Source organism: Zingiber officinale, chromosome 3A, assembly GCF_018446385.1.
Source record: "Zingiber officinale cultivar Zhangliang chromosome 3A, Zo_v1.1, whole genome shotgun sequence".
Classification (NCBI taxonomy): domain Eukaryota; kingdom Viridiplantae; phylum Streptophyta; class Magnoliopsida; order Zingiberales; family Zingiberaceae; genus Zingiber; species Zingiber officinale.
Window position 1 is genome coordinate 138,456,048 of NC_055990.1, and position 15,654 is coordinate 138,471,701.

The window sequence follows — 15,654 nt, forward strand, 5'->3', positions numbered from 1 at the left end:
TATTATTGTTGAGCACATCGCTAGCTACATGGTCTGTACACAACGTGACCACTACATTGGTAGTGGCACAACACCCAGGGTGTGTATGGCAGTTGCTCTGTTAGGCTCCACTGGTCCGCTCATGGTTAGTGTGTGTTGTTCAGCGGAGGGCGGCAAGAGGGGGGTGAAATGTCAGAAAAAAAACTATACCCTCCTCGTGCTTTCAACTCAAAAATGCAATAGCAATAATAAAATAACTGAAATAAAGAAACAAAAATAAAACAGAGACTCAACAGTTAACCTGGTTACAACCAAGAAGGTTGTTAATCCAGGGCGAAGAAAAACGCACTAGAAAGAGTCTCCTTTACTGAAGGCGGAGAAGCCTTTTACACTCTAACAGCTCAGAACTATTGCTCGGAATGAATACAAAGTTGTTTAAACAATTGATAATTAATTCCTAGCTCCAGGGGCCTTTATATAGCCTCTGGAAATTCTATCTCGGATGTTCAAGGCGCCTCCAATAGAGGTCCAAGGTGCCTCTATCAAGTGGGCAGATAAAACTTTATCCGAAAGCTCAATGGTCACTTTGGCCAGGTCCGAGGCGCCTCCAACAAGCATTGAAGGCGTCTTCAAGATGAAGGCGCCTTCAAGCTTTGATGAAGGTGCCTTGAGCTTGAATTCCAGCTCACTTTTTCCTTCGCTTTGACTTCCGAAGCTCCGTTCTTTTGGATGATTACGGCCAACCAAAATAGGGCTCACCCGAACCCAATTTCCGGCCTTCTCCTCGAGTAGCCTTCCTCCCCGGCTTAACGTCCCTCGAACGTCGTGCACGTTCTTCTCGCCCACCGGTGTACTCTTCCGCAGCTCTCTCGTCCTTCGGACGCACCGAGCCCGTCGGCTCCCTTCCTGTGCTGTCCTTCTCGTTAGTTGCGTCTTCCGCTCGACTTCTTGCGCTCCTAAGCTCCTGCACACTCAAACACAGGGATCAAATACAAAGCAGGACCCAACCAACTTGGTTGATCACATCAAAACAACCACGGGGGCCAACAATCTCCCCCTTTTTGATGTGCATCAACCCAAGTTCAAGTTAGGGTAAAAATAGACAAAAGGTAATTAAGTAGCATGTTAAGCATAAATTTACAATAAATAAAATTACAACTATTTAATTAAGAGTTAAACAGAATTTTTCAAAAATGTTTAAACTCAGAGTTTAAACTCTCTCTCCCCCTAAACTTGTACCTATCTCTCCCCCTTTGATCACAGCAAAAATGGAGTAATAATAAGAGAATATGAATTTTTAGAATATTCCAAAAAATTTCTAAATTAAAATGTTTTTTTTTTAATTTTCCAAAAAAATTTCTAAGAAAAAAAAACTTTCAAAGCATTATTTAATTCTAGTTTTAATACTTTTTCAGAAATTAAATATTTTATTTCAATATTTCAGCTTCCAGGTCATGGCGAGGCACCAGACCTTCTTGGTTATTGGAGCAACAACCACTTCCTTAGACAAAGCCTTATAAAGAAATTTTAACGTTTAATTTTCTTGCTGGAAGTTTTAATAATAAAAAAAAATTATTCTAATAAGGCTTTTGGAACCCAATAGAGGTTCCTTCCTACTGGATTAATCAAAAACTTAGGGGGTATATAATTCTTGGATATTTTCCTAAGTTGACCTTGATGATGCTTAACATACCAGTTTAATTTTTCATAAATCTTAAGTTTTGATTTTTGAAACATATTTGTTTTAAAACATGCATCAGTCTTCGTGTTTTCAATTTCATCTTTCAATTTTGCATTTTCTAATTTCAAATATTCATTTTCCTTTTCTAATTCATCTAACTCTTTAGAAAGGGCATTAATAGAGCGAAAGGAATGAGTAGGGGTAAGATTACTTACCTGACTTACCTGACTTGGTGATTCTCCCGCTTCACTACAGCTTTCTGTTGGTCCCTTTGGAGGCCGGCAAGAGGGGAGGGGTGAATTGCCCTACAAATTAAAACACGAACCTTTCTCGGATTTCAACTATATAATGAACACTTGTAATAAATAAATAAAAGAGACTAAGTAAAGAAAAACAGACACCAGAGTTTTACTTGGTTTGCAATCAGGGGATTGCTAATCCAAGGAATGTAAGCGCACTATCTGATTCTCCTCTGGGCGGAGTAGCCTCTTACAGCGTTGAACGTACAAGAAGAAAAGTAAAGCACACAGAAGTTGATTACAAGTTCGTCGTTCTGATTAATTGATTTGCTTCTGGACCAAGGCTATAGCCTTGGTCGGGGCGCCTGGAAGGGTTCCGGGCGCCCTGGGGGATAAAACTTTATCCCCCAATGTTCAGATCGAGTTTGACTCGATCTGGTCAAAAATCTCATTCCGGGCGCCCCGGATGGTTCCGGGCGCCCCGGACCCCAAAAGTCAACTCTGGTTGACTTTTTCCGTCTGGTCGCTCCGCTTCGGTTCAGCTCGTCTCGGTCCGGGTCTTCTGTTCCGGCTCCACTAGCTTGGGTGATCTCGGCCATCCGGAATAGGGCTCACCCGAACCCATGTTCCTTCTCCTCGAGCGGCCTTCCTTCCCTGCTCGTCCCTCGAACGCACGCACGTTCTTCTCGCCCACCGTGTACTCTTCCGACACCTCGTCCCTCGGACGCACCGAGCCCGTCGGCTCTCTTCCCGTGTCGTCCTTCTCGCTAGCGCGTCTTCCGCTCGACTTCCTGTGTTCCTAAGTTCCTGCACACTTAGACACAAGGGTTAAACAACGCAGGACCTAACTTAACTTGTTTGATCACATCAAAACACCTCGGGGTTCCAATAATCTCCCCCTTTTTGATGTGAGCAACCCAAGTTAAGCTAGGGAAAAACAGATGCAATAAAAACAATTTATTTGTAATTAAGTCCAAAGATATTTCATAAAAAAAAGTTTATATACCTCCCCCTAGACTTAACATTCTTCTCCCCCTTTGATCACATTAAAAATAGGGGTTCTTTGAACAAGTCTAAGGTAAAAAAAATTTAAGTGAATTTTCATAAAACTTTCTAAGGCAATTTATATTAATTTCTAAGGCAATGTTTCAAAAGAGAATATTTAGTAAAAAAAAATTCTAAGTCAATATTCAGAAAATTTTAACGTGAATTTTTATAAAAGATTTCTAATGCAATTTTCAAAGGAAAATGTCTAAGACAGTATTCATAGAAAAATTCCTAAGTTAAAAAAAAAATATCTAAGTTAATTTAAAAAGATTTAAGTCAATTTCCAAAAAGAATTTCTAAGTCAATTTTCAGAAAATTTCTAAGTCAATAATTTTTAGAAATTTTCTAAGTCAATTAAAAAAATTTAATTTCAAAAAAAAATTATTATAAATTATATAAATTGAATAACTCTTTTAAAGCATTAGGTAAATTAAATTAATGCTTTTTCAGTTAGTCAATTAAACTTTTCATTTCGATACTTGGCTTCCGTGGCGAGGCACTAGGCCTTCTTGGTTATTGGAGCAACAACCACTTCCTTAGACAAAGCCTCATAATGAAATTAGTCGTTTAATTTCCTTGCTGAAAATGCTAAGTTAAATTAAACAGGTTTTTGGAACCTAGTAGAGGTTCCTACCTACAGGGTTAACCAAGTATTTCCTAGGTACATAGATTTTTGATATATTTCTAATTTGACTTTGATGAAATCTATAATACCAATTTAAACCTCTATAATTTCAAAAAGTAGAAATATTTGAACTTTTATATTTTTTCAATCTTTCTATTTCTTCTTTTAGTTTTTCATTGTGAATTTTCAATTTATCAAAATCCTCTATTAGACATGATTTTGCTAAAATTCCTTTTGTTTCCAAAATTTCATTTTTTAATTTGGCGTTTTCTTTTTCTAATTTATACATGGATTTAGTCATTGCCTTAATGCCAGAGTAAAGTTGATCATGGGGTAAGAGGCATACCTCACTTACCATGTCAGACTTAAAGCCTGAATCTCCCCCTGCTTCGCTGCCTTCATCCGAGGTCGCTCCCTCTTCATCGTTGCTCGATTCTTGCCATCAGTGCTATCCCAGCGTATTCTTGAGCTTCTGATTCAGATGAAGAAGTGTCATCCCAAGTTGCTTTTAGGTTGTGTTTCTTGGGAGACTTCCTTTTGTCCTTTTTGAGTTCTAGGCAGTCTTCTCTTATGTGTCCCTCCTTCTGACACTGGTAGCATCGCACCTTTCTTCCTCCTTTTTGATTCTTTTTATTCTGCATTTTAAATTTATTAGACCTAAAGAATTTTTTAAAATTTCTTACCATGTGCGCTTCTTGATCGTCTTCGGAGTCTGACTCGAGTTCATCCTTCTGAGTTGTGTTCAGCGCTATAGTCTGGGTTGTATCCTTTGTTGTTCTTGCACATCTAGTTTCGTGTAATTCAAGAGTAGAAAAACATTCCTCTAATGTACTTACCTCCAGGTCCTTTGAGATGTAGTAGGCGTCGATGATTGACGTCCACTCTGGAGTTCTGGGAAAGGCGTTGAGTGCGTAGCGTAAGACGTCCCGATTTGTTACCGTCTCACCGAGGTTCTCGAGACCAGTAACTAGTTCTTTTACCTTTGCATGTAGACCGACTACTTTCTCACCTTTCTCCAAGCGGATGTTCATTAGTTTGTTTCGGAGGATGTCCCTTCTAGCGAGCTTCGCTTCGGATGTGCCTTCGTGGAGTTCTAGAAACTTCTTCCAAAGTTCTTTAGCTGATGAGTAGCTTCCGATGCGGTTTACTTCCTGAGGCGGTAATACGCTTAGCAGGTGATGTTCCGCACGGCTGTTTGCTACGAACTCATTCTGCTCTTTTTTTGTCCAATTGCTTTCTTCTTTTTCTTCACCGTTCTGATTTGTTGGAGCTACAAAACCGTATTTCATAATAAAATAAATTTCAATCTCGGTTTTTAGAAATACCTCCATACGACGCTTCCAGTCTGTGAAGTTCCCCTCGAATTTTGGTGGAACGATGCTTGGTCCGGCCATCTTTGTTGCTTCGATCGGCGGTTAGTCCTCCTGAAGCGTCCTTGCTCTGATACCACTTGTTGGTCCCTTTGGAGGCCGGCAAGAGGGGAGGGGTGAATTGCCCTACAAATTAAAACACGAACCTTTCTCGGATTTCAACTATATAATGAACACTTGTAATAAATAAATAAAAGAGACTAAGTAAAGAAAAACAGACACCAGAGTTTTACTTGGTTTGCAATCAGGGGATTGCTAATCCAAGGAATGTAAGCGCACTATCTGATTCTCCTCTGGGCGGAGTAGCCTCTTACAGCTTGAACGTACAAGAAGAAAAGTAAAGCACACTGAAGTTGATTACAAGTTCGTCGTTCGATTAATTGATTTTCTTCTGGACTAGTTTGGTCGGGCGCCTGGAAGGGTTCCGGCGCCTAGGTACGGATAAAACTTTATCCATGGTGCAACGGCTCGACGAACATCGAATTTTCTTGTCTGGGCACCTGGACCAGATTCGGGCGCCCTGACCGCCCGGACAATCAATAGTCTGTTGATTATCTCGTCGCCTCCCCCCCTCCCCGTTCTGGCTTCACTCACTTGGGTGATTCCGGCTATCTGGAATAGGGCTCACCCGAACCTATGTTCTAACCTTCTCCTCGAGCAACCTTCCTTTCTGGTTTCTCGTCCCTCGACGTCGCTTTCTTCTCACCGCTGTACTCTTCGCACACCTCGTCCCTCGGACGCACCGAGCCCGTCGGCTCTCTCCCGTGTCGTCCTTCTCGCTAGCCGCGTCTTCCGCTCGACTTCCTGTGTTCCTAAGTTCCTGCACACTTAGACACAAGGGTTAAACAACGCAGGACCTAACTTAACTTGTTTGATCACATCAAAACACCTTGGGGTTCCAACACTTTCCTCTTCTGATGTTCCTCCCCCTTCATCTATGCTCATTTCTGAGCTTGACTCTTCTTCCAGCTGATGGTTAGCCATTAGCACTAACCCTGAGAATTCTTCGACGTCTGATTCAGAGGATGAGTCTGACCATGTGGCTTTCAGGTTCTTGTGTTTGGAGAAAGATTGTCTCTTTTCCTTTACTTTTTCCTTTTTTCCTCAAGTTTGGGTAGTCATCTTTGATGTGCCCCTCTTCATTGCAGTTGTAGCAACGAACCGTTCTTCTCTTTCACTCATGCCTCTTTGTATGCGATCTAAATTTATAAATTAAAAAACTTATTGAAACGCTTTACCAGTAGTGCCGCTTCCGATTGGTCGATCGAGGCTTCGGATTCAGAATCGTTTGTTCTTGCCTTTAAGGCAATGTTCTTACTTATTTTCTCCACTTCATTGGGCTCTGCAATCCGAGATTCGTGAAGTTCAAAAGTTGAAAATAAATTTTCTAAAGTACTTACCTCGAAGTCCTTAGAGATGTAGTACGCATCTACTAAGGAGGGTCACTCGGGAGTTCTCGGGAAGGCATTGAGTGCGTACCGGATCGAGTCTCGGTTTGTTACCGATTCTCCGAAATTGATGAGTTGCGTGATCAGTTCTTTGATCCATGCTTAGAGTTGCGCTACCCTCTCGCCATTATTCATTCGGAGGTTCGTAAGCTGGGTCCGGAGGATATCACGCCTTGCTAGCTTTGCTTCTGAGGTGCCTTCGTGGAGCTCCAGGAATTTATCCCAAAGGTCTTTGGCGGAGTCATAACTTCCGATCCGACTTACCTCCTGGGGCGGCAGAACACTGAGCAGGTGAAATTCAGCCTTTCCGTTAGTCATGTAATCGGCCTGCTCCTTCTTCATCAGTTGCACTCTTCCTTATCTTTTGGCGCTGCATATCAATATTTCATTATTAAAAGTATATCAAATTCAGTTTTAAAAAATACCTCCATTTTTCGCTTCCAAGTACCGAAGTCTCCGTCGAACTTCGAGGGATAAATGTTCATGCTGGCCATCGTCCTGATCTTTGTGCTTCAGTCAGCGATTAGTCCTTCTGAAGCTGTCGGGCTCTGATACCACTTGTTGGTTCAGCGGAGGCCGGCAAGAGGGGGGTGAATTGCCTGAAAAAAAAATTATACTCTCCTCGTGCTTTCAACTCAAAAATACAATAGTAATAATAAAATAACTGAAATAAAGAAACAGAAATAAAACAGAGACTCAACAGTTAACCTGGTTATAACCAAGAAGGTTGTTAATCCAGGGCGAAGAAAAGCGCACTAGAAAGAGTCCCCTTTACTGAAGGCGAAGAAGCCTTTTACACTCTAACAGCTCAGAACTATTGCTAGGAATAAATACAAAGTTGTTTAAACAATTGATAATTAATTCCTAGCTCCACGGGCCTTTATATAGCCTCTGGAAATTCTATCTCGGATGTTCAAGGCGCCTCCAATAGAGGTCCAAGGCGCCTCTATCGAGTGGGCGGATAAAAGTTTATCCGAAAGCTCAACGACCACTTTGGCCAGGTCCGAGGTGCCTCCAACAAGCATTGAAGGCGCCTCCAACAAGCATTGAAGGCGCCTTCAAGATGAAGGCACCTTTAAGCTTTGATGAAGGCGCCTTGAGCTTGAATTCCAGCTCACTTTTTCCTTTGCTTTGACTTCCGAAGCTCCGTTCTTTTGGGTGATTACGACCAACCGAAATAGGGCTCACCCGAACCCAATTGCTGGCCTTCTCCTCGAGCAGCGTTCCTCCCCGGCTTAACGTCCCTCGAACGCCGCACACGTTCTTCTCGCCCATCGGTGTACTCTTCCGCAGCTCTCTCGTCCTTCGGATGCACAGAGCCCGTCGGCTCCCTTCGCGTGTCGTCCTTCTCACTAGCTGCATCTTCCGCTCAACTTCCTGCGCTCCTAAGAGCCTACACACTCAGACACAGGGATCAAACACAAAGCAAGACCCAATCAACTTGGTTGATCATATCAAAACAACCACGGGGTCCAACAGTGTGACTGCGGCATGGTAGCAGGCAGGGATCCCTCCCCATTTTCGCATACCGGGAGATGAGAGCATTGCGCTCCCTCACTATGTTTGAGGTAGGAGGATAGGTGTACTCCGACAGCATCCCGTCCACTCGGTCACTCTTCAGGAGTAGTGATGGCAGAGTGTACGGTTGTCATAGCCCTATCCACTCGGTCTCACCATCGCGCGTGAGATGGTTGACTGGCATTAGGGGTGACCCTGTTATATTGCATCATATGCATAGATTGCATTTATGTGATTGTTACATATTGGATGTTGCATTTTGGTGACAGCATATGATTGACATGCATACATGATACATTCTTATTTGTTTTGACTATTTTTACCTGTGTATGTTCACAGTCATTTGCTCAAGACTCGTAGGTGAGTACAGTTTATTTTAGTTATGCATTACTTATTATTATTTCAGGAGACTGTATACATGCTTATTGCTCATTGCTACAGTTTATTCAGTTATACATTTCTCTATATTATTAGGAGATTGTACTATAGGTTATTGCTGGTAGTTATATGTTACTATACATATCTATTAGTTACCTACTGAGTTCTTTGGACTCACACCATTACATTACTACTTTTCAGGTTAAGGTCATCGGGAGATTTCAGTCGCTAGCCCCCTTGTTGCGAGGACTTTCAGTTGTCGATTTTTGTTTTCGTTACCATGTCTTTATACACTTGTGATGTGGGTTCTTGTACTTGTGGACTTATGTTGGACTATTTGGGTTTGTTTCTTATGTTTTCCACTGCGGTATTTCCATTATTTCATGGATTGTGTTTTCTTCATTGTAGTGGAGTAGGATTTGCATATCTGCGATGATTTCTATATCATCTTTTCTTTTAGTAATATTTGTTGTCAGCCGGAGGCTGCATATTAAACTGCGTGGATTGTGCTATTATTTGTATTGTATTTGTTCCGGTCGTGTGGGCTGAGGAGTGATATATGTATTTCAAGATTCATATTGTCACCCGTACAGGGGAGATGCTGCCGAAATTTTATCAGTAGGGACTACCTAGGTCATGACATGCTAGGTCCCCAACCACCTTTGAGTGTCTCCCCCTCAACTTGATAAGCAGATGTAGCAGTGCCAAATACAAAACCATCTGGAAGACCCTATGAGAATTGAGAAGTAAAATGAATGCAAAGAAAAAAAATGAGGAAGACTCTCTAAGATTCATTGTAGAGATGAGTGTGTGCACTATAATTAATGAAGAAGAGGAAATGAGTCCTATTTATAGGAGTACAACGTGTGAGCTAAATGGATGATGTCTAGACCAATTCTTTAGGTGTATATGTTTCAAGTCAATGAATTATCTAAATCTAAAATATCATGCAACGTTTAAGCAGAAAAGATTAATTTGTTTATGGTTTTCAACTACTATATCTAAAATATCATTTAAATTGTTAATAGAAATAGAAGAAATTGATATGTTTGGCTTTATCATAACACTTATTTTTCATTTCACTATATCATTTATATATATATATATATAGATTGACTTATTAAATAAAAGAAAATTTATTAAATATTAAATGAAAATTAAGTGACTTTTAATTTATAATTTTATTTTTAATTATATAAAATTGTATACTCACCCAAAACCCAAAATGTTACATTCATATTTGATGAATCCATTGTTATTCTAAAAAAATCATTTAGTAGGAATGGTAGATCAAACAATCAAAAATATATTAATAAATCTACAATAATAACTGTAACAACTTGATTTATCAAAAATTCTAGTTTTGCTTTTCATTTTTAATAAAATAAAATTTAGAAATACAAAAAATATAATTTGTATCATTCACTTATGTAAACCATGCAGCACATGGGGATTCCATGATTACTTTGATTCACTTATTATGAAATCAAAGATGATTCAATATTTTTCACTTAAAGGTTTTATTACCTTTAAATCAAAACCTAGAAAAATTTATTAAATGTCTCTGAATTGACTAAATCGTATACAATTTTTTATGAGTGATTGTAACCATCTTAAACAATACCCATAAAAATATAAATTCCACTTAAAATTCACAAGTGAATTGTAACTTAAGCAAAAATTCATTCCATCCAAATACAATTTTTAAATGTCGACACTTCTGAATTGAGATAACTTTGAGATCATGTTAGTAACTAACAATCATTACCATTTTCTAGACCCAATGGAAATGATTCTTATCAAGTGATTTCAACATTGTATGATAATATCGATATTTATTTCATGTAATATGATATATGATGTCAAAAATATGTGTGTGTGTATATATATATATATATATATATATATATATATATATATATATATATATATATATATATATATATATATATATATATATATGTGTGTGTGTGTGTGTGTGTATGTGTGTGTAACTAAATAGTTCAAATTGAATTAAAGAATACAAAAAATGAAAAGTCAAAGTCAATGTATCTAACTAATTATTATCGATGTTTCACATAATAATAGTGTTAGTTAGTGAAAGTTACTTCAGAGTCAAGAAAGATAAAGTCAAATATATCAAATCAAATCTTCTGTCCCCAAATTTCTCTGTCCCCGTGTCCCCTGCCGATCGGACGGACCAGATTATATCTCATGGCATCGCTAAGATGTGTGCAGTATCCTCGTGATGTGCAAAGCATCCTTGAGATGTAATCTGGTCCGTCCGATCGACAAGGGGACACGGGGATAGAGAAATTTGGGGACAGAGGATTTGATCTCCAAATATATTTGGGCTATTCTCTCAATTCCAATCGAATACTACTAAGAAATGTTTTTTTGCTCATTGTTAAGCCTAGTGGAAAAAAGTTTGACAATAAAGAAAAACTTGAATTTATATCTTATGAGTAACACATTTCTATTGGTTTTTGATAAATACATTTTATAGTCCCTATCTATTTTTTGCATTAATTTTTATTATTAATTTAGTTTTACCAAAATAGATTGTATGGATAAAATTAAGATTCTAAAACCATTTCTAGTGGCGGACTATTAAAGTCTTTTTTTAAAATTATCATTAAAAAATATTATACTTGATAACTTATCATTTTCTAGAGCATGAAAAAAAATTGACTAGTTAGAGCCTAATTAGGCTTGTCATCCATAATGATAGTATCTTGTACCTAAACCGGTGGCTCACTTTTTCTAAGAAATGGAGAAGAGAACCGGTGGCTCAAAAAGATGGGTTGTCAAGAACGTAGCGGAGGTAGGATGGGTGGTTGGTCAGATCTAGTATGGATCGTACATCGACGTTAGTTAGAGTCGATAGCTCCCCTAGGGTTCCCTCATCTGGGATCTCTCGGGAAGAGGATCAAGTTGACCCTTGCGAGTAGCTTGATGCACTATCTCCCTTGAACCCTTTAAGCGAAATGTGGCAAAAGGAAAGAAAATCCATGGACCGACCCCATCATTTCCACCCTGTAAGAACTACGAGATCAGCCCAAGGACGCCTTCGGCATCCAAGGGTCACGGACCGACCATAGACCCTGTTCAATAAGTGGAACGCATTAGTTGTCCGCTCCTCGATTGGGCAGTATATACAAAATGAATGAGACACAAATAGATGAAGGGAGTTTAACATCTCTTTAAATGTGCCAAAATGAAACACATTCATATTGAAATGTAATTTTATTTATTTTATTACATGATAAAAGTAGCAAAGATAAAAAAAAATAACCTAAGGTTATAAACAATTTATAAAAGAACAAAATTATTAACTCCTTTGGAGAATCTTCTTGAACCAACGAGCCGATTCCTTCGGGAAGCGCTTTTTATTCTTAAAGTCAACATAGACAATACCAAACCTTGATGTGTATCCTAGTCTCCATTCAAAGTTATCAAGAAGAGACCATGCAAAGTACCCAATCACTGAAGCACCATCATCTATAGCTCTCTTTAGTTCAGTAATGTAGTTATGATAAAAATGTCTCCTTTGAGTATCTTGCAAGCCTTTTGGAAGTGTGACATTGCCCGGTTGATCCATGCCTATAATTTAAATCAATCAATTGTGTGGTTAGAGAATAAATGTAATTTCTTAAATAGAAGATGCATTAAACAAGTGCTAAATATTTACCATTTTCAGATAGAAAGACAATTGGATTGCCATAGTTTTCCTTAACATATGTCACTGCCTTATACAATCCCCACGGAACTATGTACAGCCAATCAGAATGGGCCTAATGATATATAAACAATTGTATTAGATTAATTATAGGCTTACATTTAGTTTTAAAAACCAAAAATCTATAATATAATCAAAAAAGTTATAAGAAGATTATTTCTTACCCTTGGTCCAATTGGTACCCCATTTCGATCATCTGAATTATTAGTAGAACAATATTATTAGCATATCATTTTATTAAGTTTAACATTATCAAAAATAAATATTGTATATATCTTACATTTAAATTCAACGAGCCAATCATCTTGATAACTAATAGGTTTAGGATTCATTGTACTATTATCCTTAACATAATAAGTTGTGTATTGATTAATTCCCAAATAGTCGTATGAACCTCTAACTAGCTCCACTTCATCATTAGTAAATTTTGGCAATCTTTCTTTAACAATGTCTTGAATGGATTGAGGATAGTATCCATATGTCATAGGGTGAATGAACCTAAGAAAAGTAAACAGAATTAGGTTGCATTAAAAAGGTTAATTATAATTAGATGTTGAAACCAAGAATGTAGAATTACTTACCATCCCACATGAAAATCTTTAGCTCTCTGAGCAGCAGCTTTATCCTTGTCAGAGTAAGTGTGAGGCTCGTACCAAACAAAATCTAGAAGAATTCCAATTTTTCCTTGTTGCTCTTTCTGAATAAGAAAAGAAAATGATTTTAGTATTATGTATATTTGTAGACTTAAAATTTAAAATGAGTTTGTTATATTTGATAACAAGAAATTTTATGAATTAGCTAACAATGAATTTACTATTAATACATAAACTTTGTTAAAGACAAATTACTTGGTACTTCTCACGATATCTATTAACTGCTGCGGCATGAGATAAGATGAGATTGTGAGCCACAATGTAAGGCTCCGTAGATGAGTTTCCTCCAAATTTACTACCAGTAGCTCTTCCAGGGGCTTGAGAACCAGTATCAAAACCTAGAGCTGCCACCACTCTTGGCTCATTGAATGTGAACCAATTTTTCACTCTATCACCGTATATCTTAAAGCAAAAGTCAGCATAATCCGCAAATGCATCCCTAAACAAATTGATTATAAACTAAATCAAATATTTATAACATCTTTTAATAAGTTAAATTAGAAATTCTTAAATATGCCGTAAGCATAATTAATTTCAACAATATAAGTAATTATTCTATTTTACTACTTACACTATCTTCGGACTCAACCAACCCAAATACTCATTTTGGAGTGCCAATGGAAGATCGTAGTGATAGAGATTGACATATGGAATAATACCTAATATGAAGATAGAAAGGTTAAAAAAAATATGAAAATATGCCAAACTTATTTGTTTAGCAGTCAGATAAAAATAAATTACCTTTGAGTATTAAATTGTCAATTAACCTATCATAATAGTCAACACCTTCCCAATTAATGGCTCCAGTTCCATCTACAAGAAAAAATAATTAACAAATTATTAGTATTTTGAAAGGGTAAGATGGTGTATATAATATTATGAAAAAGAATGACAGCTTCATTACTTGGGAAAATTCTACTCCAAGAGATCGAGAATCTATAAGCATCAAAATTGTGCTCCTTCATAATGTCAATATCTTCCTACAAGCCGAAACTCAAATTTTAATATATTTAAGAAAAAGATCAAATCCAATTTAAATTCATTTTAATTGTCTCCAAATATAAACAATTAGAATATAAAAAATTTGTCTATTTGAACTTAATTATCAACATAAAGTTAAATTAGATAAGATCTTTTTAAATTATTAAAAATAAAATCTTGAACCAATGGAGTAATGATTTAAAAATAAAATATAATATTTGATTCTTCATAAAAATTATATTTTTTTGCTTTTTGTTATTAAATTATAAATTATTAAATAGTCAACGATAATAAAAAAAATATGCATTTGACCTTATAATGATGATACTCATCGTCTGTTACATCACCCGTTGCGTTATTTGGAATGAGACCTACATCACAATAATAAATTAAATTCAAATTTACTCCATTATATAACTTTCATTCGAGAAAGAAATATGTAAAACTATAAAATTTAAATGTTTAGTATGTTACCTGGAATTTTTACAAATGCATCCCAAATGCTAGGTCCTCGACCACCCTTGAGTGCCTCTCCCTCAACTTGATAAGCAGATGCAGCGGTGCCAAATACAAAACCATGAGGGAAGGCATCACGACTTAGCTTGTGCACTTTTGAAACTAATTTCGCATTGTTTGTTTTATAACCATATACACATTGGACTACGAGAAGTGAAATAAATAAAAATAAAAATGTGAAGGACCCTTTAAGGTTCATTGTGGAAGAGATGTAGATACACTACGATTAGTGAAGAAAATAAGAAGCAAGTGATACCTATATATAGGAGAACAATTACTAGATAAACATTGTAAGACTTAAATGGATGAGTATAAAAGAAAGCTTAGACCAATTCTTAAGGATAAAAATTTCAAGCTAATGATAAAAATTCAAGAATTCAATGAATTGATTTTCAATTTAAAATATCTCTTTAATTTTTTTGAAGTCTAACTTTTATATCATTTATTTGGAATTTTAAAATCAACAAATATTACTCTCTATTTTCTAGCATATATCACTTTAAAAAAAAACAATTTTCTAGCATTATTGAAACCCACGGAATCCTCTTACCATCGAATTGTATCTCAAGATAAATAAATAAATAATAATAATAATAATAATATTAATCATAATCATTTGATCTAAATCAGAGGTTATTTTACCTAATATACTAAATATATAAATATATCTATAGTAATTTTTTTTTTTAAAAAATGTTTCTAATTATCTATATCATTGAAAGGCATCATCTTTTTAAAAATTATTAAAATAATATTCTAAACATAATTCGGTATAAAAAATATCTCAATGTACTCGATTTTAAAATACCTTTAAATAAAATGGTACTAACTAAAATTACCCTAAAATGATATTGTTCATACCTTTAAAATAACATATCTTTATCTTAATGCAGTTTTGATCAAGATGATACAGTTTTAATTAAAATTATTCTAAAATGGTACAATTTAAGCATAAATTATTCTAAAGTGATGTAATTTTGTTCGAAGTTGCTTTAAATGTAGACGCACATATATTTTAAGTAGCAGGATGAGCATGGGTGCTATTTTGATAATTTTTGTTTTAAAAAATAATATTATAAATAATTAATTAAGGATATTCTTATATTTTTATGAATATATATTATATCAAAAACCTTCAAAATCATAAAAAATTTCATCATGTCAATTCATGGAACTACAATTGTTTATACAAGCTCAAACTAAATAATATGAAAGTAACTACTCTAATCGAGGTTATTGCGCCAATATTTTGTTGATGTTGTTATGCTTATTGAAGATGAGAATATTATATTTATGGAAGAGGAGATTAAGAGAAAAAAAAGACTATTTCTATTTACATTTTCTTTTTCAATTTTTAATGCATAAGAGAAGAGAAAATCATATTTCAATTTTACTTACGGCGCCAAATGACCAAAATGCACACTTAAAGTTGTGGTGTTCTGAAAAATTACATCTAACTTTCAGATTTCTTAAAAGATTT

At 36.1% G+C, this 15,654-nt stretch overlaps 1 protein-coding gene across 1 annotated transcript; it reads right to left on the reverse strand.

The window, feature by feature from the left end:
* Window positions 1-11,616: 11,616 nt before the first annotated feature.
* On the reverse strand, window positions 11,617-14,373 carry LOC122050699 (beta-glucosidase 26-like). Its single transcript, XM_042611585.1, has 11 exons — window positions 14,133-14,373; window positions 13,971-14,029; window positions 13,582-13,657; window positions 13,419-13,490; window positions 13,249-13,336; window positions 12,873-13,116; window positions 12,606-12,721; window positions 12,305-12,522; window positions 12,189-12,220; window positions 11,977-12,079; window positions 11,617-11,888 (listed from the first exon to the last, which is right to left on the reverse strand). Exons 1-11 carry the CDS (start codon window positions 14,371-14,373, stop codon window positions 11,617-11,619), a joined length of 1,521 nt encoding a protein of 506 aa, XP_042467519.1.
* Window positions 14,374-15,654: the final 1,281 nt, after the last annotated feature.